The sequence below is a fragment of the Agelaius phoeniceus genome, chromosome W (assembly GCF_051311805.1).
Source record: "Agelaius phoeniceus isolate bAgePho1 chromosome W, bAgePho1.hap1, whole genome shotgun sequence".
Lineage (NCBI taxonomy): Eukaryota > Metazoa > Chordata > Aves > Passeriformes > Icteridae > Agelaius > Agelaius phoeniceus.
The window spans coordinates 2079162-2102985 of record NC_135301.1 but is presented as its reverse complement, the minus strand read 5'-3'; the positions used below and the strand labels follow the sequence as shown (position 1 = coordinate 2102985).

At 41.2% G+C, this 23824-nt stretch overlaps 1 protein-coding gene and 1 long non-coding RNA gene across 3 annotated transcripts; one reads left to right on the top strand and one right to left on the bottom strand.

Annotated features, from left to right (window-relative positions):
* Positions 1–844: 844 nt before the first annotated feature.
* Positions 845–14172, bottom strand: LOC129132600 (protein ERGIC-53). 2 transcript variants are annotated; one of them, XM_054651923.2, is made up of 13 exons: positions 13952–14172; positions 12997–13151; positions 12806–12913; positions 12282–12343; positions 11459–11558; positions 10195–10318; positions 9773–9831; positions 9057–9189; positions 8059–8255; positions 7883–7953; positions 5505–5655; positions 4674–4795; positions 845–3710 (listed from the first exon to the last, which is right to left on the bottom strand). In XM_054651923.2, the coding sequence occupies exons 1-13, from the start codon at positions 14136–14138 to the stop codon at positions 3674–3676; spliced, it is 1506 nt and encodes a 501-aa protein (XP_054507898.2). In that variant the 5' UTR covers positions 14139–14172; the 3' UTR covers positions 845–3673. The 2 variants fall into 2 exon arrangements, with proteins under 2 accessions (XP_054507898.2, XP_077049288.1); XM_077193173.1 differs by having other exon boundaries at positions 8059–8252; positions 13952–14171.
* A 550-nt stretch (positions 14173–14722) lies between these two features.
* On the top strand, positions 14723–18306 carry LOC143696601 (uncharacterized). Its single transcript, XR_013186001.1, has 3 exons — positions 14723–14771; positions 15971–16063; positions 16398–18306. It is a non-coding gene; the product is annotated as an uncharacterized LOC143696601 (long non-coding RNA).
* The last annotated feature ends 5518 nt before the right edge of the window (positions 18307–23824 follow it).

The following is a 23824-nucleotide window of genomic DNA, read 5'->3' as shown; positions in this document are numbered from 1 at the left end:
TTAATTTTGAGATCAAAGATAACAAAAAGGGCTTTAAAAGTTACTGGGCCTATTGGCACTGAAGCTGCTGAGAAACACAGGAGAGACTGGTGAAAAAAGGCACAGCTCACCCCAGAGTAATTCTGTCCCAGGCAGTTGCTCTATTGCAGTTTAGAAACTTACTGCTTTTTGTTGATGACAGCAACCCCAGACTTCATGAGAACATACAAAACAGCAGCTAATTAAGTACACATGCTGTCACCTCCTTTGCTTTAGATCTATGGCTTTTCCTTCTAGTTTAAGTGAAATCAAAATGAAAGACTCCATTCCTGTTTTATCTGATGAAAGTGGGTGATATATAAAAGCCTGTGTTCCACACCCAAGGAACACACAGATCTCTAACCCCAGCATAGAATTCAGTCTTGAAACAGGAAAATTCCAGAGGCCAGCCCAAAAATGACATCCAAAATCCCAATCTTTTCTAGAGTCTTTGTTCCTATCAGTCAGATAATGCAAAAATACTAAGGTGTTCTTGAAAGAACCTGGACTCTGTCCCCTGCTTCATCCCTCTACCAAGAGGATTGTAGCCTTTTCTAGTAGCTGAACCATCAGAAAGAAGTGTTTTAGGGTTTTGTCAGCTAGAATGGGTTCCATTCAAGACTCCTGTCCTCCACTTGCTAAAAAACTTGCTCCTGGCTGGGGAAAAGTCACAGAGGGAATTCAGACGCAAAATGCCATTAACTCCCCAGTGTTAGGTAGAACTAAACCCAGATCTGTAAGTGTTCTGACTCTGAACTGAGCGTAACGAATGCTTCAAATACTTGCTTAGATTTCATGCACATGTACCAAATGAAAAGAAAAAGGCTTACTAAAAATATGCACCTTTATTCAAATAAGGTTATCTCTGAACTCCAAGTATCAATTTACATCAGTCAGAAACAAACATGAAACTGTCAACTGTTTGAATTTAAAATAATAAAAAGAAAAAAGTTGACATTTTTTGGTGTTACAGTCATCAATCATTGAGAAAGGTCAGATTTTCTTCCCACAGAAGTTGCAAACCACAGCAATTAATTTACAAACCATAAACCAGGTCATTTACAAACCATATTGTGCATTTGACTTGTGAAATACTCAGGGGTGACCATGTGTTTAATAAACCCCCACCAGTACAATCCCATTATTTTGTCATTGCCAAATACTTGCACTTATCCACAATTCAAATAGAACTTGTTCTCCCTAATACTGTCCAACTGCACTCTGCATCTTTTCCTCCTAGCTGTGAAATCTTACTGGATAAGAATCAAACACATTGTCACTGCTGAAAGACACCTAGCAGGAGGCTACATTGACTGAAAAATATTCTTACAATCCTAATTTGTTGCTATTACTTCAAGAACAGACAGGATGAAATTTGAGCTGGGCAGCTGGGAGTTTTCTATTGATCCAGTGAATTATGGAAGCTCCAAGGGGAGACAGCTGTGAGATGAATCATGAAGCAAAGTCCCCAGTTTTCTGGTGTTCCATATTAGACCTTCTGTTCCCTGCTGCAGAAGTTTTCTCATTGCATGTGGGAGCCATGTCTGACCCAGCAGCCTCCTCCTGAAAACGGAAGGCTCCAAGCTTCCTTCTAGACATGGCCCCCAAGCTGCTCTTCTTTCTAAACAAACAAACAGAAGTAGGGGCTGCTCCAGCTTTAAATCAAAGGAATGAGTGGGTAAATTCACAGTAACAAAATCCAGGCTCATTCCAATGGACACACCAGAACTGCTCCTCATTCTGCCAGATATGTATCAAAATACTTTCTGCATAAGGGGTTTTGCAAAGCCTGCTGTGAGAGGAGCTCTGTTTGGATGTTGCGCTGATGCAAGAAGGTCTGCAACTGAAAGGAAACACCACTGTACAATTTCAGAACCATTAAGAAAATATAGTAAGTTTCATTACAAGAGTCCGGGTTGTAATAGCTTAGACTCAAGGCACCTGGAAATATTTGCTGGTGTTGAAAGAACTGAAGAGATAAATTCCAGTGGGTTATTCTGCTTTATCTGAAAAGTTGTTTATTCATTGATTAGCCTGAGGAAGTAGTTTCTCTCATCAGTACAGCAAAATCTGCTCAAATTTAGAAATGAATCTATAAAGCTATACCACTTGGAGTATCCTCCATACTGCAGATGTGTTAATTGGTGTGTAGCCAGTGTCATTTTCTTAGTATAGCACAGACATTCGCTTTTTGGACACTGTACTTAAAGTAACAAAATATATTGCATAGATTTATCATTTCACCAAACTGACAGGCACAATACTGAAGTGTTCTTCATTACAGTGAATTTGGCAGCACGTGTTGCACTCCAAGGGAGCAGACTGCAGAAATGCAATAGGAGTAGTCATATTACAGATCATTCTTTGCAGATTCAGATAAACAAATTAACAGTTCTAAGTGAAATATCCTGATGCATTTCTGTATTTTATAGAACTTAGGAAACCACAGAAATACTTATTCTAATTCTACATACAACTCAAGGACAAAGTTACCACAGATATGTAAACAAGGCAAAATTAATTAATTTCACATTCCTAAGTTGGGCTCTCTGCTTTCTTTCTTTCTTTCCTGAAGCAAATGTTCACTTGATAAGCAGTATCAAAATCACATATTCAGTCTTATGCTTTTGATATCCAAACAGGAATTGACACAAAACACTGGTTCTACAGATTAACAAACATGTCCAAAGCAAGTTTGTGAAGAAATGGGTTAACACTCAATAGCTGCAGTTTACAATACTCACCAAGTCAAGATTTAAACCAAAGCATCTGTACTTGATACGTGAAAGACACAAGACAGCTTTAGAAAAGTAAAGACAAATTCACACACTAAATATATCCTTAATCAGACTGGAAGATGGATAAAACAATCACCTTTGTTGGGAAAGTTCCACAAATCTCCCCAAAAAATTACAGACTTGAAACCATGAAAAAAGAAATCAGCCCCACAATGTACTTGAAGAAACTACTTCATCACATTTTTTCTCACTGCCCAAAATCAAACTGCAAAACAGGGAGAAAAGCCTTTCTTTGCATGTTGTGTATAATTGTTTTTTTTCATCAAGTATCAAGAGTCAGGGTCTTAAAGGTCTGTCTTTGTGTCCACATTTTAAAAAGTGTTTAAGTAAGAATTAACTAAAATATTCTTATACATTTAAATCCAAGTGGTAAACAAATAAAATGTTTATAATAAATTTTTACCCACCAAAAAACCCCAAACTCCACAGAAGAACGGTTCTTTGAGGTCTGGGATTTTTTAGCTTCTTTTTATTTTATTTTTATTTTTTTTTTAACTGCTATGTCAGGACACTTAGTAGCAAGTTTTCTGCACAAATCATCCATCTGCAATTCACACTCTGAACAAACACCAAGCCTGGGTGCTTCAACTCTTCCTCTGGAATCTTAACAAAAGCAGAGGACTGGGGAGTTTGCCTTTCAGTATTTATGAAAAAGGGTGCACAGTCTTACCCCATCCAGCATTTGCTCCCTGTTTTTAGCATCAACACTTGAAATGGGACCTCATTTTATTTAACAAAATTCAATAATTTATAATATTGAAGTATATCCAACACTACAATTTCCCTCATTTACAGAAGTGTAGAATTTTTTCTGTGCATACAGACTGGTGTTATGTACACACAAACGGAACAGGTCATCAAAAGAACTTTTTGGCTGCTGCTTCTTGTTGGCTCCTGAAAGAAAAGGCAGAAAATAATTCTTCAAGTCTTTTTAATTTGAAACTAGCTAACTGCTTTAAATTTTCATTTATTTGAAGATTAGGAGATTCCATTCCTTATTAATAGAGACTTAGAAAAAATATAAATCATATCACAAAAGCATAATATATTTTTTTCTCTTCACAAAGACACACAAAAGGAAAAAAACCCCAAACAACCCCATGTGAACAAACAAACTGACTTTTAAAATACTCTTGAACATTTTCTGAAGCTTCTCAGTTTCTGATTTGCCTAAATATCAGGGAAAGAATTGACTTTAAGTGGGATTTCCTTTTGCCCTCTGGCACAGATCATTACTTTTCTGTGGATCAACCACATCCAGGTGTTGGAATTAAAAACGCATCACAAAGAACTGCAGGGGACCAGCTCCTTGTTTGTCTTGGAAATCATCATTCCAGCTCATGGCAAAAACACTACCAAGCATGGAGGTTGTCCTTTTCATCAATGCGAATAGAACTTCAATATTATGACATCACAAGGAGGGGGAGGAGAAGAGAAAGACCATCCCAATGAAAAAAAGAAAAAGAGAAAAAAAGAAAAAGAAAAAGAAAAAGACATAGAAGTCAGGTTGAACCAGGTCAGGTTCCTACTTGATACATGGTGGGTGAATGGGGATAGAATAAACCAAACTTCATTATGATAATTCAGCATTTTCAGTGGGTTCTGGAACAGTGGTAAATTCTGCATTCTCAGAGGTTTTGAAGGCCTGACCAGTTTAAATCCCAAGTGACCCTATCTGAATTCAGCGTGGACCCCGTTTGGAGCGGAAGATTAAACTGGAGACCTCCCAAGGTCTCTTCCAATCTGAATGATTCCTTGTTTTAACAAGATTAACACAATGATACCATTCCAATGACATTATCAGTCAGCAGTTCTAAAACTATTTGCCCTGCTGTCTTTAAGCCACACCAGACTTACCTATACATTACATAACCAATGAATAACACAGTTTGCACTGCCACAAATATGAAGAAATGCATTGTAGATAAGCAGGATGGGAATGGTGGCAACTCTGGACACTTCTGTTTCTCACTGGATGGCTAAAAACCAAGAAAAGAGCAAACAAGACATCCCATCAAAAGACTTACAAAACAAGGGCTTTGCAATTGTTTTGCAATTGCAAAACAGAAGATGGAGAGAAACTACAGTACTCTGAAAAAATAATCTTACTACTCATCTCACTCTCCCCTCCCGCCTCTACATTTCTCAGACAAATTGCCTGATGTTAAATTGAGGTTTACGTGGGAAAGAATACATAAATATGGTAAATTAATCAAGGACCTTCTACAGATCATAAGCTAATTCAGCTTAACTGCTACCTAGGCTAGACTAAGGTACTGCTGAATGTGAACACAGTAATTTTTTTTTGCATTAAGAAGCCTTAAGGAGAGCCTGCCTGAGTTTTCCCTGATTAAAGCTCTCCCTTGTGTGCAGAAGCACCACAGAATCTCCTCTGTATAGAGCTGTTAAGTAGGGGGAAAACACACACACAAAAAAACAAGCACCTAGAAAACCTAATTGCTTGACCTTGTTTCCACAGGAAATTAGACTAAAAATCATGCTCTTTGTGCAAAACTTCTCATCAAGACCCAGATCATGCAGTTAGGTCAAGGCAGCATAGTTTTAGTGAAGCAGCTTAATGAAGGATTAATTGCTCCCTAAATTGCATACTGGCTCTCCCTAGCTTTTCACTAAGAGCCAGAGAAAGCCGTATTACACTTACACTTACACTCCCAGCACATAAATTACCGTGTTGCGTTGCACTAAGTGCTCTATGTCCCTCTTCACTACGTGGAGGTGTTCTTTGATGTCATTGAAGTGCTGGGTTGTTTCGTAGACTCCTGCAGAGCCAGGGTGCTGAGCCCCACTGATGGATCTCAGAGCATCGGTCACAGAACTTCTGAAACAAGACAAATAACAAACCAGCTTTCATCACACACCAGCTTTTCTATAAAACAGCAGCTGTTCTGGACAGCTTTTAGCTCATTAGAATTAGGCTGAAATACATAATTGCACCAAAAGGCAGCAAATTTTACCAGCTCTCAAGAATACCTCTCAAGAAATAATCCTTTAGTCAAGCTACTATTTTTAAAAATCGTTCATTGTGCAGACAGTTGCCATTTGTAGAGTGCCCCATCTCTCAGTCACGCTGAGAATAAGAACTAGCAAATATTCTGTTGCCAGACATCTGCTTTGCCTGCCTGACTGCTGAGGGCTGTAGAACAAGAGTTCTGTCTGAGGCGCTGGCCAGGGCTTTAGGATCAGCAGAGTTTGCAATCTTTGTAGAAACCCAAAAGCTATTTGAAAAATAAATAAATAAATAAATAAATAAAATCAGTCATGTAAGAAATAAAAACAAGGAAGAGGCTTTAGGGATAAGAAAAGATTTAGATACATCCTTGTTTCGTGATTACCATTTATATGAGGAACTCAATTCCCATATGCGTTGTCAAAATACTTAATATTATCTTATTGTGAATTCATTTTCCTTCTACAACAAATGAAATTAAATCCAGAAAAAGTTGAGGTTTCATAACTAATTTGGTTTGAAGTAAACTAGTCAATGAAAGAAAAAACCTTAATCTCTAATCAATACGTTTATATAATTTTCCCCTACTGTGCTGTTTCTTTTGAGTTGCAAAGAGGATTATTCTACAGCTAAAATATTTATCATGTGAATGATAATCTCTTCATTATTAACAGAATAGACAATCAAAATGTATGCCTTTGGATTTCTTTTTAATTTACTTAAAACTTTCCGTTTGGTCGAGATGGAAGCATACTTCAATGCTTTCATGGAGTACTCCTAACTCTCTGTAGAATGGTCAGCAATTTTTTCATTTACCTGGACTTGCAATTGTAATGATAATTTTAGTTATAATGATAATTTTAGTTATAATGATAACTTTAGAAGTAGATTTCTCACTGGAAGGTTTTACCTTAAATAGCCTGTCATGCCCACTGCCTCATAACCACTGACAGTAATTCTGTCTTTCCACACACCTCACAGTGTTATAACACAAGTGGGACACTCGCTTGGTTCTTCTCCCTCCTCACAGAACCGTCTCTATATAATGAACAGAAATCTGCACACCCACCTTCCCCCAGACTAATCCAGACTTTGTTAAAAGCAAAATAACTTCCCTTAATAGACACGCCTGTGTCAAATTGAATTTATATTGACTTTTGCACTAATAACACCCTGCTGATAGTTTCTATTGTAGGAACATGCAAGATTCTTCTGTAATCAGGTGATTAAGAAATCCACAATCTTGCCAAGAAAATTACTTGGCTCCTAAGTCCTTTTCCTGCGGGATGACAAGCAATGCACAGAGGGGCTGTTTATTTCTCTCTCTAAATAAAGCATTTCTTTAATCTAAGAAAAGTATTAAGATGATGTTACGCAAACTGTGAGCTGGTAAGTAGTCACTAAAAGGGCAGAATGCCAATGTTAACAAGAAAATCTAATTTGCTCGCAAGGTATAAAGATTTGTCAAGAATATTAACATAAAAGCTTCTGTGGAAGAACAAGTGCAAAAATGGAAGCACTCTAATCTTCATTCTACAAAAAACTGACCTACTTAGATAAATCACAGGAGCTGCCCTTAAACTAATATGGGGGTGGGGGAAGCACAACTGAAGGAATTGTTTTTCTCCTTTTTTTTTTTAAATACAAGGTAAGTAATGTTATGTTTTAGCTCCTGCAAATGAAGGGCTAAACCAGCTTAAAGCCATTCCTGATTAAGTCAGCAACAGTAAAACATCTTAAAAGAAGTATTGAGACACCCCCATCAAACACAAGCATCTTCACAAATCTATTTTAGCAGTATAGCACATTCAAGATAAGGGATTTACTTCATTGTTTTTAAAGGGGCTAAACTTAGCTGTTGAATTTTATTATAAAAATAATGGAATTTCATTATAAAAAAGAGACAAATTAGGGCACTTAGCAATCCTTGGGGCATGAACTGACTTTATTACAGAAATTAAATATATGCAGGGAGTCTTCACTAAGGAACTGACACAAACGTAAAGTTTGTCAATACTGTCTCACTGAAATAATACAGAGGATTTAAACGGAAATCATAAAATTCAAACCACTCCCATAATATTCGGAAGGTGTTTACCTTATTTCTTTTACTTGTCTAATGACCTCTTCTTGGGTTTTCACAACTGTCTCTATCTCTTGCTGGGAAACCTGGTAGGGGCAGGGGGAAAAAAAGATCAACATATCTTGGAAAAAACAAATGGATCCCACTGCTGAAATCAGGCTGGGTTCTGAATCACCATGGGTTTTATTTACCTGTCCCTGCTGACCTGGAGACCCAGCTCCTCTTTTGGCAATCTCTTCTGTGACTGCAGAGACGTATTTCCTCTGCTCGTCTAGAATCATGTCCAGCTGTCTGTTAAGCTGTTTGATTTCCAGATGAATTCGATTCTGCCCCTCAAAGATTTGCCTCAGTTCACGATCACTCACAGTTTCAAAAACATCATCTGCTGCTAAGAAAAAACACAGGGGCTTTTTACACGTGTGCACATTCCTCACAAGTTGCATTGGATCATTCTTCTTGCTCCCTTAACATATTCACATCCATCTACCTTCTCCTACAACTTCACCATCCCAACGTCCAAAAGACTCTGTGGCAAAGGGATTATTTCATATCAAAGAAAGGCTGAACCATATCTCAAAAATGCATAATGGGACCTTTAGAACATAATGTCATAATGTATCACTATGCAATAAAGATGACAATTTTACATTGAAATTTCACCTCTAGATGCCCAAAGTATATTCCCAGTGTATTTGCAGTCACATACAGCTATTATACATACAGAAGTAACAAATGGCTTCCATTATATTTTCAAATAATTGGGTTCTTGTCTGTCCAGCATTAGGCAAGCATTAAAAAGTTTTTCCATTTTAAGAACATGTTCCAAGATATGCACTAGCCCACCTTTAAAAAAGTTTTCTATGAATATACAGAAACAGACCAAAAAATGTCCTTTAAATAATGAAAAAGGCCACGCTGTCTTAATCACCACCTTACAGAAATGCATGACCTCCTCTCCCTTCTGTTGTTCATAATTCCCACCATGTTTCCAGTCATTCATTTTGTTCTCAATACAGGCACACCACCAGGATAACTTTAGAAACAGGAAACAAATTACAGTAAAGACTTGAAAATAATGTAAGTAACATCAGTGGGAGCTTAGCAAGATCAGCCAGAGTATCCCTAGTTCGGAATATCCTGGAAAACAAATGTTTTCCTGGACAACTGAAAAATAGCTCAAATAACTTGCCTGGCTGTCCTTGCACATCAGGATGTTCCCTTTGAAATTCTTCCTTCTTCTTATCCAATTCTTGCTGAAAGTGTTCAAACTGTTCTTGATACTTCTCTTTATCTTTCTGAGGGATTTCTGCATCTGGTGTTGGCTTTAAAACATTATCAGTGGGAAGGGCACGTGTGAGATTTTTTCATGTTCTCCCCCACTCTCAACACAACTGACTCTCCTGGTCAGATTTCAGATGTGAACACCTAACAAAATGACTGCAGCACATTCATACATTTAGCTGAAGTGAAAAATTACACATTCCCATGTAGATCAAATAGAAAATTTTCCCAATAGAAAATTAAAACAAGTTTAACAAGGATAAATGCTGTTTAGCAGTACGGAATCATCCTAGAAGTAGGGAAAGTTGAAAGTGAGAACAGAAATTGGCCCACTTCCAAAAGAAAATTTACTTTATAATACTTCACGGTTTGATTTAACATCATGAGTTTTGTTGCTTCACTGGTGCTTCCAGAATTCTGGTCTTGAGAATATTAATGACAATATTACTGAAACGTTACAATACTAGTTTAATTTTTCTAAAGCACGTGACAGCACAGCCACATGCCAAAATTGTGAAACAGGAATGCCATGTGTGACTTAAGAGGAAATACCACAATTTGGTGCTGCACATACAATAATATGTACAATACAATATTTTACTAATCATGCATAAAAATTCTTACTGCTTCCTTCCCAGGTTCAGTCAGCTGGAAGGTCAGAAATGACAGCACATCATGGTCATCTGTATTCGAGAAACAAAAAAAAAAAAAAAAACCACCTTACAAATGTGTCTAACTCCCAAGCCAACCTCCCACTTGCAAAGGATCTTCAAAAAACAGCATCCTCACAAGAGGATGTGCAGTGGGGAATGAGACTATACAGGGGCTTTGTCAGAAAAAAATGAAAATTCTTTAGCTGGAGCAAGGAAAAGTCCAAAGCATGTAAGTAATTTGGGACTGCAAGAGGGTTCATTACATCATCATGGCCAAAAATTGGTATAATGGATCAACACGAGTAGTAAAAACCCAACCACCCAACCAATCAACCTTTCTTGCAAGCCTTACAAGTCCCCACAGCATTTGCCATAATTTTTAACATTTTCTACCTGCAAGTGCCCCTGTGGCTGCAGATATTCCAAAATACCCTTGTGATGGCAACACCATATCTTCCACTTTGGCACAAAACTCATAGTCCTCTTTATCCGGAGTAAAGCCATTATTAATTAATACCTAAAAGGACAAACAGTTATGATTTTCACCACATTTTTGTGTTAATTGTTTTGTCAGTTCGCAGTAATGCTCACAAAATACAACTTTTTTGGGTAACTCAGCTCATACCGGAAACAAAAAACTATTTATTTTTTGAAAGAAACATTTTACCAACATTTTACATAAGCATTCTATTTGCAAAAGTCCACATCCTAAGAAGGTTCTGGGCAACACAGAACTGATCTACACCAGTCATCCCTTGCAGTTCTGATTCAAAGCTTAAGGAGATTCTGCAGATGCATCCCCAGAGAAAGAGAGAACTGCTAAGTTTAGCAGCCACATCTGGGACAGAGGAGTTCCCAGAGGAGGCATCAGGGCCCGGGTGAGAATAGAGCAGCCTTGGAGGCTGAAGTTTAACTTTCATTCAGGAGTGACAGGCAGCTTTTCCCATTACAACATGGTACAAGGTCTGCCCTCTTCTAGGTGCAGTCATGTTTACTTTTAGAGAAACTTCTACTACAAAATGATAGCTCTGCACTTTATGGCTGCTACCTGTGAATATATCAACAGCACCTTTCCAGAAGAGATCAGGTGCCAACAAACACACACTCTGTAGCTTTCACAACCTGGCACCACACAAGTATTTTTCTCTCCTTACCTAGAGGGAATTCACAATCAGCTAGTATTTAGAAAAGCCTTGAAGACCCCCTTATACCAGTGGGTTTTAGTCTTTAGTCTTGAAAGCCCTACTATTTCTTGGAGGTGAGAAGCCCCCACTAGAAAATTTAAATCTACTGTTGAATAGTTTTAGGTTTTTAGTCACATTTCAAGAACCTCTGGTACAAAAATCAGCTATAAACCCCTCTGCAACTCTTAGATTAGCTTAAGAAATACCAAGCTCAGGAGCAGCTCGATCACCTGTAGCTTAAACAGATCCTGACTTTGGGACACCTCTCCAGGCAAGTCCAGAGCAACAGAAGGGTTTGAGCACATCATGAGTGTGTTTGCACAACTGCCTCCTAAGTCACATTAGAAAAATCAGCAATACCTGCATTCTAATGCAGCCAAAACGCTGGAACTGACATATTTGTTGCAACTCTGCGAAAACCCAGTTTCACATTTAAGAAGCTGAGAAAAACAATTCTGTTATTTGAGACTCACAGTCAGTGTTTTTTGGTAGTAGGTGATCTTGACTCGCACAGGATAGGGCTTGTTCCGAAAGTCCCTCTGACAGGATGCCAGGGCTTGCGTGGATCCATCGCTGTGCAAAAAGAGAACATCAATAAAACTCTGTGTTATCATTCATCAGCTGGGACAAAAAAGTGTCTGACTCTCACTAAGCAACCTCATCACAATTTTTCAATCTGCAAGAGCTTTTCTAGGCTGCTCTGCAATTGCAGTGAGCTTTCTGCAGGGATCTCCAGTACTGCATGCTGTACTCAGGACACAATCCAGAGGGAACGCAGCAGTGGGGAACTCTGTTTTCTGAGATACATCCTAAGACACAATTTTCAGACATATTCCTGCACCCAGGAACCTAGATGGAAATAAGCTGTAGTGACTGCACCAACTGAGCTAGACACCTCTCCTCTCCGAAATCCAAAAAGGTGTCCACTGTGCTGCTGATAAATAATCAGAAATCAAAATGAATCCAACTAATTTAACAGCAATTTGCTTTCAGTTAGTCACTTCTGCCAATTATTAGCTGTGTGTGGAGGACCCCCATAAGCAATAGTCTGGACTGTACCTGTATTCATCTGAGTTCATCCATCCCAAAGAGCATATGCCAATAAAATATCCATCAGTTGCCAATTTCTCTGCTGTTACTGCCAAAGCAGTGTTTTAACAAATAAAAACCCTCAAATGTAAAGGAAACAACAAAGTTTTGTATGAAAGAAGCTTTATAATGCTTCTCAAAGGGTTTCATGGAACAATTCATCATTCAAAAGCAAGCATTCAGCAATAAAGCTGAAAATAAACTTACTTCTGATGGTCATACAGCAGCTTTCCATTGTTGCCTACAACAATCACTCCGGGATTGTTTTTCTAGGGAAAGAAATGGCACACAAATGGATTAGTTTAATTTGAAGGGAAATATCAGCTACATCTCTGAAAGCCTTCTGCTAAAATCAGTCTAAAATGTCTAAAAGCAAGCCAAAGTTGTGCAGGGAAAGCAAAAGCACCCAAGCAGACCTACTACGCATTGTTTAAGTTTCAGGATCGTTCTGGACTGGAAAATTAAGAATTGAATACAGCAACTGTCATCCTCATCAAGCTACAAAATCTTTGCTGCTGAGCTGCCACAAAGCAGATTTCTCCCAAGAAAAAGAGCATCTCTGAATACACGTATAGAAATTGGTGTTTCCAGTGGAAGGGAAACGTGACTATTTTATTTTAGCCCTTTGAAGTGAAAGAGGGGAAGAGTAAGAAAACAACATCCTAGTTTCTTCCACAAGAGACAGGAAATTAATTTGTCATCTTTGCTGTAAGAGTTTCCTTCCAACCAACCTTCCCATCATTGTCAAACGAATCGAAGAAAATTCCAACACCGTTCCATTTATCAGCTGCCCCGAAAACAGGACCTTCCAAGCCTTGCTCTTCTGTAAACCAGATTGCCTATGAAGAAAGCAAAAAGTCATACGTCAAGATTCACTTTTAAAGCACATTTGTTTTTCTCAGTTACATTAAACTGCTCCTACCAATCCATCAGCTCCAATGCGGCCTCTTCCTGTAACTCGAAAGGTCACTTCCACTTCCCAATATTCAAATATTGATTTGTTTTTTGTCCACACTGAGCCCTTCTGGCTTTTCAAGGAGGTTGTTATACGGATCTGATCTGCACTTGGGATGGCATCTATAAAGAAAACAAGATGTTCTAACTTTCTGCTTAGCAGTATAAAAGAACAACAGGCATACATTCAGAGAGAGATTCATTTGCCTGCATTAAATAACATTACTTTTAGGGATTATTTTCTTGAAAAAGAAGGGGGGAAAAACTCATCTAGAGACAGTTGCCTTCATGTCACTTGCATCATAACGTCAAGTAATAAAAAAGGTACATTTGAGAATTAAGCAGTAGCAACTAAGTTAAAGTCTGACAAAAACCAAAACCACAGCAGAAGTTACTGCAGACAAACTGTGAAGATGGAACTGTAAATGTCAACACCTTTCACAACGGGGGGACACTCAGGAAAGGCAACGAGCCTTTTGGAGCACCACGGAACCCTTAACCCAGAGCGCACAGAAACAAACGTTGTTCCACGAAGTCCTATTTGCATTTCGAGCTTTAAGACGCCGAAACCCAGCGGTTTGTGTGGCAGCCGGGCCCGGGCCGAGATGGAGCGCGGCAGCAGTGACACATCAGCACTTCCCGGCAGCGCCACGAATGCCCTCCCCGGGCCCGCGGCCGCCGCACCAGGAGCCCATAGGGCCATGGATGCCTTTGTACCTGCGGGCAGGCCCGGGCACCTTGTCGCCACCGCAGCATCTCCCCTGCGCCTCCGGTGCCACGTGGAGCCCGAGGGCACGGCCGGCACCCACGGCCAACTTCGCCCGCGGCTTCTCCCCGAGACCCCGCGTCCCCCGAGCGGACCCTGCCGCCTCCACCTCGGGAACGCCGCTGGCCCGGCCCCGTCACCCCCGCCCGGCACTTACTGCCCGTGTGCACCCAGAACGGCACCGTGCCATCCGCCTGCACCAGGTGCGGCCCCTTGAAGCTGTACTTGTACTCGAAGCGCCGATGCGGCGCAGCCGCCGCGCCCTCCGTGGCCTGTGCACCGGAGAGCGCCGGGCGGCCGAGGGCGAGCAGGAGGAACACCAGCGGGGCGAGCGGCGCCGCCATCTTGGCCGAGCTGCGGGGCAATGCACAGGGCCAGCGGGGCGGCCCCTGATTGGCCGAGCTCGGGGGCGGGCGCGTGAGGGGCGGGGAGAGAGGCGGGACCGCGGTGAGGGCGGGGAGCGGGCGCGAACAGGGGCGGGGCTGAGGGCGGGGAGCGCGCCGGGAACCGGGGCGGGGCTGAGGGCGGGGGGTGGGCGGGAACCGGGGCGGGCTGAGGGCGGGAACCGGGGCGGGCTGAGGGCGGGGAGGGGGCGGGCTGAGGGCGGGGAGGGGGCGGGCACCGGGCGGGCACCGGGCACCGGGCACCGGGGCATGGGGCCCCGGGCACGGTCGGAGCGTGCCCCGATCCCGGTCCCTCCTGGTGAATTTCCTAACTGCCCCGGGTCCGAGGGGCTGTGCGCTGTGAGCTGGTGTGCGGGTCAGCCGCGTTCGTGCGGCCTCTCAGACAGCTGCGAGCCGCTAACGGTGCACAGAATGTCTGAAAGATAAATACCCTGTTCGTTCCCCTCAATGTTACTTCCTTAGCAAAGACGGCGTTTCCACGGGCTCTTTTCGGTTCATTTGCAGAGCAGTCGGAAGTCCCGCAGCAAAATCCACGCTGTTTCTCCTAACATGCGAGACCAACCTTCCGCAGAGGTGAGCAAAACAAAGCCCAGGTGACAAGGTGACAGGCAGGCCCCAGCCGTGACCGGTGACAGCGGGGACAGGTGGGGACAGCCCCCGACACTGCCAAGATGAGGAACACGGCTGCTTGTCAGTGTGCAGCGTCACAGAGCGGGGCAGGGCTTGTCTCGGAGTTAAACCAAGCACTGAACCAACAGTTAAGAGCTTCCTTTTCCATTCTCTTCGTTTTCAGCCTGTCTTACAACCTTATTGGGGAAGAAAATAATTATCAGTAGTGTTTTTCTTTTTCAGTTTCTTTACACCCTTGGGTTTTGTTCTACATTTTTCATACCCATTTGATTCTGACATCCCTTCTTTTCCTCTTAATCTGCAAGTATGAGCAATCTAAGACTCAGTAAGTAGGTTCAGAGCCTGCTAAAAAAAGAGGATGACCTTGGAGGCATTTGGGAGAGATTAAGTTATTTTTCTAAAATGGCACACATTTCCTTCAGAATGGGTGAAAGTAAAACCTTACATTCTCACTTCTTTTTCAGCTACACAAAGGAGTAAGCAAATATATGACCAGATGAAACTTGGCAAGCAAAATGTTTCTGAGATAAATTTTAGAATGTCTACGTATAAGCATATTGAGGATTCTTGAGCAGTTAACACTTGTTTCTATAGAGAAAGAAGTGCTTGACGTTTTGTTTTGTATAGTGTCTTCCATCCAACAATATTCTAAACCATCCCTGATTTCTGAATCTATTTTGCATTTTTAGAGCATATATGTGGGAGATGTCAAGGGAATTGGGAGTCTCTTCTTGGCAGCTTTCTAGACACAGAAAACTCAGCTGTTTTTCTGTTCTTTAAAGATCTAGAAAGTAATTTTTTCCAGTAAAATTCTGGAATTACTTCAGAGGATAAAATGGTGTGTGCCTCAGAGGTCCAAGCAGGGCAGCATGAGGCCCTCTTCTGTCTGCTTCCTCCATTTGCCAGTAACCTCAGAATTTATGCCTATGAAATACCAGACCCACGCTGAAGGAGACTAGAAACCCAAAAGCACAAAAGCACATTTGAAACAATTCCCTTACCCACTCACCCACACGTGTGAGAGCAGGCTGAAATTTTGCCATTTAGAGGCATTGGCATAGACGCTGTCTTAGCACTTGTGCACGGAGGATTTGTAAAACCTCCTTTGAAAATGGAAACTCCTTTAAAAGTCTTTTTCCCAGGCGCAGAAAGCTGCCCTCCAATCCGCTGTGACATGCAGGAAAACATCCAGAGACTCCCAAAATTATAGATATTAGCAGTTTAGACTCTTCAAGGTAAGTCTCTTCAAATTGTTTTGCTACATGAGCTCACTAAAGGAAATAAAAATGTTTCCTATTTGTAAGAACTTTTTGAATTCTGTCCTGAAAATTACATTTGAATTCAAACCCAGTAACAGGGAAATGAAGGCTCAGCAAAGAGAACAGAAAATGGCCCACTGGATTGGATTGACAGGAACTGCCTGCACTGGCAGTTTGATAATCTCTATAATCATAATTCTGTACAATCATAACAAATGAAATTCCTTCATTGTCTCAAATTCTGCCTGGAAGTAGTTAGTATAATTTCTCTATCATTATTCTTATAAAAATGCCGTGATATTTCCCACAGGTCTTATCAAGGAAGTCAAAACACACAGTAGCTACAAATCTCTCTTTCAGCCTCCAGAGCTCTGAGCATTTGGATACCTTGACAAGCCCACACTGGAAAGGGCAGAGGAGAAAAAAGGAAAACAAATGAGGCTTCAGTGAGTGAACTCCTAAAAAGTGTGGGGAGAATCACTGCTTATGCTAATAAACTTTTGAGGTATCTTGTGTTGAACTTGAGGATTTTGAGCAGAAATGCAAGACCTGTCTGGTCTCCTCCCATCTCAGTGACCAGTCCGTGATTTTTATAAATATCCCTGAAGGCAAGCCTTTGCACACAGGCAGAATTATTTTCTGTGTCACAATAGATGGGAATGCTGAAACAGACTGGATTTTTTGCACTGCCTGTGCTTTAATATATGTGCAGTTAATTAAATGCTGTGTGGAAGTCACAGAGGATTTTATTTTTGGTTTTTCCTGAGACCATGCCTTAGCAGATGAGCCTTAGCACAGCTTTATAAAGCCACTCATTGAAGCCAAAGATTCACTGTCCTTGAGTTGCCCCGGGAAACAATGCATAGGGAAAGCCCTGGGCATCTTAGAGAGCATTACCTTTTCTCGTTATTTCTGTTTATCAAATCAGTGAAGGGAAGGTGGGCTTTCAGTAATTTTAAGCCACTCTTCAACAACCAACCCGATTTAATCGCTACTCCAAGACATCTGGAAGTAACAATTTTTCTTTTTAGAATAATAAAATTATTAAGGTTGGAAAAGACCTCTAAGGTCATCAATCCAGCCTTTAAAAAAAACTATTTTTTTTGACAGAAGAATTTCTTAAGATGCATCACAATTTTAAAAAGACAATATATTGAGCCCTGTTTTTCTGTGCTTCATCTCCCTGTCACAGCCTTGCGGATTCTCCCTTGCTCCTCCTCCTAGGCCAGCGATCTGTGTGTGAAAGTGTATTATTTAATTTCAATTACAATGTTAATTACAGAAGACAAGTGGTTACTGAATCTTGCACCGTAATTAATCAACCTGATATTTACTTACTCCGTTGTTCACACTGGATTAAGCTGGGTCTGGACAAGCAGGGCAAGGAAAGTGAGTGACAGGAGCATTATCATGGCACACTGTCTCCCATTGGGAAAGTTCATCTTCCTTCTGAAAGAGACGCCTTCAGGGATCATGGAATTTGAATTCCCTGTGAATTTGGTGTCATCTTAGCTTGACCAGCTCTGGAAGAACATATTAACCTCCTCTTGTGATTTTCAGAAAACCATTCTAATTTAGCAAGTAATTAAGGGTCACATGTAGGATAAAGAGCTAGATAAGCTTGGATTACGCACAGGAAGCTTTGTTTCCAAGGCTACCCGAGCAGAGGGGGTGTTAATGCTGAGGTCAGGCACTTAATGAACTGGGAATGGTTTCTGGCTGCAAAATGTATTCGAACCGGGCACGGCGAACTAACAACTGCATTACCATTTAATGATTTGATGAGAGAAAACAAATGCCTTACAGGGCTACTTATCGGGCAAATACTGAAGAAAAAGCTTACAGGCGGTGCCACCGTTCTGCTAACCGAGGTCAGGAGAAGTCCAAAACAATGACGCTTGACAAGCCCGAAATACTTCAGTCAGCGCGGATGGATTTGGTGACTTCCCAGTGTGAAGGTGTCGCTGTGTGCGTCAGCTGCCGCTGCTGACACACTCAGCCCGTGCTGCGGGCTCTTTTCCTCCCCAGGTTAGTGCTGCCCGGAGGCTGCTGCCTGTGGAATCGCCCTGGGGGATTTAGCGCACTGGAAAGCGAGACAGCTCTTCCTAGAGCTCCGGACGCAATCCACTCCTGGGACTCTGGGAATTAATCCCTCGGGGCATTTGACAGGGCAAACCTCATACACAAATACCATACGCATGGATAAAGTGGCCAAACAGCTCATCTGTAGCAAAATAGATGGATTTAGTAAAACACGGTAATGTTTTCAAAAATGATTCTTGCATTGTTTTGTTCTGTATGCCTAAGGAACAGTTTGGAATGAGATTGCTATGCTTGAAGAATATTAGAGAGTACAGAAATTGGAGATGACCCATTAAGTACCTGCCGCTTTCTCAGTTCACTTGGACCATGGCTCTGTGAGAGAAAGAATTGCACAGGCATTTTTCAAAGCTTTCTTTAAAACAAGCAGGCATTCTCTGCTTTTTGGGACAATCAGGATATTCTGTAAGGCTGGGGTGTTCTTGTGGCAGGAACACAGGCACCTCTAATTTTGTGCCATGCTTTTTCGAAATATGTGGATGTATAAATCACGGCAATTTTAGAGGCCAGCAGATCTCTCTTCTTCTTCTGTGTAGCCTTGGAATAAAAGCAGGTGATTTTACATTAGGCCACCTGTTTGCACAGTAGAAATTGAAACACTCTGCTCTTTCAAACAGGAACTGTAGGACTTTCGGTTAAGGGTAACTGTATTGAAGGTGTGCTGGCAAAACCTGAGCCGCTCGCAATAGTAAAAAACAAACCAACACACAAAAACACCACCAACCAAAAAAACCCCAAACCAGGCTAACAAACAAACATCCAGAAGGGAATTTACCTTCTTTGCTCACAAGTAGCCAGAAGAAAAAAAAAAAAACCAACAAAAAAAGTAATAGCCTTAAATAAGTTAAAGGTTTGAACAGCAGCAAGAATTTATGCAAAACATTAGGGGATATTTTGCTTTTTTTCCAACTGCCAAATACCTGGCAAGAGGGCCAACAAGGCTGTAGCCTCTCCACACAAGATTTTTCAGGATGCCATCACACGTTTTTTGGTTGATATTTTTTTGAGACACAATTTGATAATTATTCCTGGATCAAGGCTAAATCTTACAAATAATAGCTGGGCATCAATTAAAGGGCATCATGCCTTCCACAGCCCACTTCATAAAAAAGGCTATATTTCAAAAGGATGCATCAATTGGGTGCTAAATCCACTAAAGGAACTGCAAAGAGCTTAACGTGCTTGGCAAAATCAGATGCCTTAATCCAACTTTGGCCTGTAGAAGCTTCAAGGTGGCAATTACTGGTTTGATAGCGACAGGAGTCAGGCCATCTGAGATGGAATCAAGATGCACCATCTTCACTTTCCTCTTCAGTGACAGACCCCCTTCTAACGTGTCCTTCCGTGGTGCTGGATGGCTCTTTTTTATTTGAATTTTATTAAAATGAACAATTGGGCCATTCATGTTTACCTCAAACAGGGATGAGCTCAACAGATTTAAAACCATCTAAACCTCTTTGAACATTAGGAGTTGTCAAATTTAGAGTCTCTTTAATAGAATGACCCAGAAGTGAGCCATAAAAACCATGTGAACATCCCTGCCTTTGAACTTTGGCTTCTGGACTGCAGGTTCTAGATGAGCTGCCCATGTGATTCTCAGCACAGCTTCAAACACCCAATTTCTCACTGCTGCCTCTCTTCCAGTTGTGTGACAAGTCCCTGTCGCTTGTCAGATGTCTCCCCCAGACTCACCTCTGCTACACTTTTGTTATCTCCCTTGTTTTATTCCCCTCCCTACCTTTGCTGATTTCTTTCTCCAGCACATTTCTCCCTCTGCTGACTCTAGGTCTTCCCTCAGCTCTGCCCAAGTTTCCATGTCCTTGTTGGTTCTCTGAAGCCCTACATGTCCCAGTCTCAGTGGGGAGGGCAATATAGGGCATGATCCCTAATGCATCTCTTGATTAACAGAGAACCAGATAATTATCCAGATAATTCCAGTTGCAGTGCAAAATCATCACTGCCACTTTTCTCAATTTCTGTATGTGAGCAGGAAGGAGTTCTCAGTGGGTTTGGTAACCAAAGGAATAAGTATGGGGAAGTCCCCTTCAGTTGAGTTTTACTGAGAAGAGCTCTTGGAAACACCACGAAGAAACCCGTGGAACCCAGGGGAAAATAGACCCACTGACACACCCGCATCAAATTCTTTGCTGTCACCCCTTGTGTTTTTGGCCTCCAAACGAAATTTGTAAACCTATTAAACATTACCCCATGTGAATTCTTACAGAACTAACATTTCTAGAGTGACCAAAATTGAGGAAAAGCCATTTTCAGACTATGAGAGGACTTCCCAGCCTCTCCTCTGCTGCTTGCTTGCTTTCTCCAGCTTTACTGATGTCAGCAATTGATGGATACACTGCCATCTGCCACCTCTCCTGCAGGGATAGCTGCCAAATTCTCTCTGAGGTCAAAGATGAGGATTATTGGCCCCTGATGGTAGGAGCCACAGATGACATGGCCTGAAAATGCAATCAGGTCCCCACCAGAAACAACAAAAGGTGCTCGACTCTAGCAAAGGCAAGGCTGATTACAGAGGTGATTTGGCACGTGGCACTCCAGGAGCTTTGCAGCCACTGAATTGCTCTCTGCATCTGCAGGAAAAAGCAGGGTTTACCAGTTTTGCATCTTTCTTGGCTGTTTTATAGCTGGATGGCTATGGGCACCGGTTTGGAGGAACTGGTTGTAACTTTGTTCTCTAGGAAATTTCTTTCTAACAGCCAGCAAGAGATCTCTGGTTTTCCTGACAACCAAAAGAAAATAAGTGACCATGCATTAAAGTGGAAAGAATCCAGTTTAGAATGTGAATAGAGCTACAAGGTACCAAGCATAAACACAAACACAAAGAACTCGCTGTTTGTATACTGATTGAGTTTTCTATACACAGGTAAAAAGAAAAAAAAAAGAAGTGAGGAAAGGAGGAACCCTGACACTTTATTGCTCATCTACATAAATAGATAATCAAAATTGTCACACTGAAAAGTTAATTGTCTTCTTGAGCTGACTGGAGGAGTCTCAGCTCCACTTTCCTCTTTTCATCCAATAGGAAACGGCTTAGCTGCTGGATTTTGAAGAATTTTGAGAGTTGATTGTTTGTCCTGAGCCCATGCCAGAGATTCCTAACCTGTCATCATAGGGCAGCCTCTTCCTGGAGGCCTAAAAGTGCTGCTTACTTGGACAAACAGCCTGAAAAAGCATCCTGTACCCACATGTGTGCCTAGATTGGATATAAAAAAAATTCAGAAACAACAGAGGATTGTGTTTAACACAGAGATTTGCAGTGTCACCTTCAAAAAGCTCACAGAATTATTTCTGAGTCTTGTCAGGCAACACCAACAATACAGCAAGGCCTTTTTGTACTCTCCTTTGGCACTCAGAATACTCTCAGTAGCTGGGAACTACAGAATTGGTCTTGAAAACCAGGAGCTGGTATGAACTCACCTACAGAATACATGGAAAATACAGAGTATTTAATATCATGCTAACCCTTTTTTAGGAAATATATTTGCATATGGGAGAGGCAGGACCTCTGGCTCCAGCTGTAGTGACAACAGGTTTAATACTCTGATGGCAGAACTTTAAATTAAATAAAAACAAGAAAAAAAAAAAGAGAATGCCAAGGACGCTGGCCAAAGTGTGGGCATTCATTTAGTGCTATAATTGTCCCTTTCTCTCCCAAAACTCAAGCCCTCATAGCTATTTCCTTCATGCAATCGTTTCCCTTATCGGTTTAGTTTCGAGCAAAAGGAGTTGATTTGGGTTTTGAGGATGGTTGGTTTTGGTGGGGTGGTTTTGGTTATGGGGTTTTTGGGTGTTTTTGTTTGGTGTGGTGTGTTTTTGGGGTTTTTTTGGTGGTTTTTTTTGTTGGTTTTTTTTTTTTTTTTTTTTGCTAAGCCCTCATTAACTCCACTCACGCTGTCTTACTCTGTTTGCCAGTGGTTAAGTAGTGCTTTTTTTAAAAAGCAACCAATTAGCACCTCATCAGCTTCAATTAGAGGAGACAAAAGCAGTGTAAAGATAACTCAATGAGAGGGGGTGGCACAACATCATGTAATCACTTAAGACAGCGGTGAGCATTCACTGTACTGGCTCTGCCGGACTGGGCCTATTCACCTTTTTTTGCTTCTTTCTGGATGCATTTAAGACTTTTTTTTTCCCCCCTTTTTTTTTTTTTTTCTGGGAAGCCAGGCCTCCCAGGAGTCTCAGAGTCTGTCATTCAGGGCTACCTGTTTACAGCTCAGCGACCAGAAGGACCTAAACAATCCTATATTGTACGCTCAGTGCTTCCTTAAACTTAGGCCTCTACAAAGGCATGTTTTCAGAAGCTGGGCAGAATAAGTTAAAGGCTGGCTTTATACTCATTAAGTGTTCTGCTTGTACTGTCTTCTAATTACATGGCAGGGCAACAATGTCTTTTTTTTTTTTTTGTCAATGGCGTTCTTTGGAGCAGTTAATTTGGTGCCTGTGCTAAATGCCCCCAAACATTAATTAGTGTGGAAGGAACCCTAATTTCCTCGGCAGCTTTCCTCTCCATTTACTTCCCTTGTTTTCACATAGGCTTGGATGAGCCTCTATAATGAAATTACCTCATTAATGCCTTTATTCTTTCAAAGTAATTCATTCAAGATCTACCATTTAGTTTTAATTTGATGCTGTCAAAAGCAAAAGGTGCATTCATGTCTTTGATTAGTGCATTTTTTTCCTCTCTAAAGAGTGGACAGATTTAAATTATTAAGATGGCAAGTAGTGAGTTATAATTGGATACAAGCAGCACTTCAGTGAATATTAAATGCTTTCAAAGCCTGACCTATCTGCTCTGCTGACTATTAACTGTGTCCAGTGAGTTCTTCTGTGAGGTTTGAATTAACGGCGCATTAGCTACTGTGAAGCAAATGAAGTTTAATTTTGTTTATAAAAAACGTTGCAGTTGCATTTATCAACATGACATTTCCTTGTAGCAGAGCTCAGTGTGCCCCATTATCCTACCCTGACCTCATTGCTTGGTTAGTCCAGCTCACACGGGAGCTCATCCTGTGCTCAGCCTTGCAAAGTCTGGACACCTACCTGGTTATGGCTTGGAGGATAAGACCTGGGAAACTCTAAATATTGTCACCTTAGCTGCATTTAACTACCTTGATAATTTGCTTACAGAGTAGAGGGGCACAAAGCGTATTAATGAATAATGCACAGGCATGGACTGAGCAGGGAGGATTTAACACCAAATCGTTGATCTTTTAATGTCTCTATCCTTCCTCCTTTCATTCACAGCTCACATCAGAAACTACCTGAGATGCATCAGAGAAACACAGATGGCAGAAGACTTCTGCAACCTGCTTGGTATGTAAAATTTAGGACTAATTACTTTGACTTTATTGAGTGGGTGCAGTGCTCCTAGTTGTCAAAGATCAGTCACATAATTGGGCCAGGACCTCTGCAGGGCCATGTGCTCCCAGGGCCTTTCAGTTTGGAATATCTCCAAGGATGGACATCCCTCAACCTCTCTGGGTACCTGTTGCTGTAGTTACCCGACTCCAGATGTTTTCCTTCGGTAATTGGCAGGGAAATATTACATACTCAATGCAAGCATCAACTGTAATAGGATAACTCGAATTTATAATATTTTATTGATAACATCTATCATAA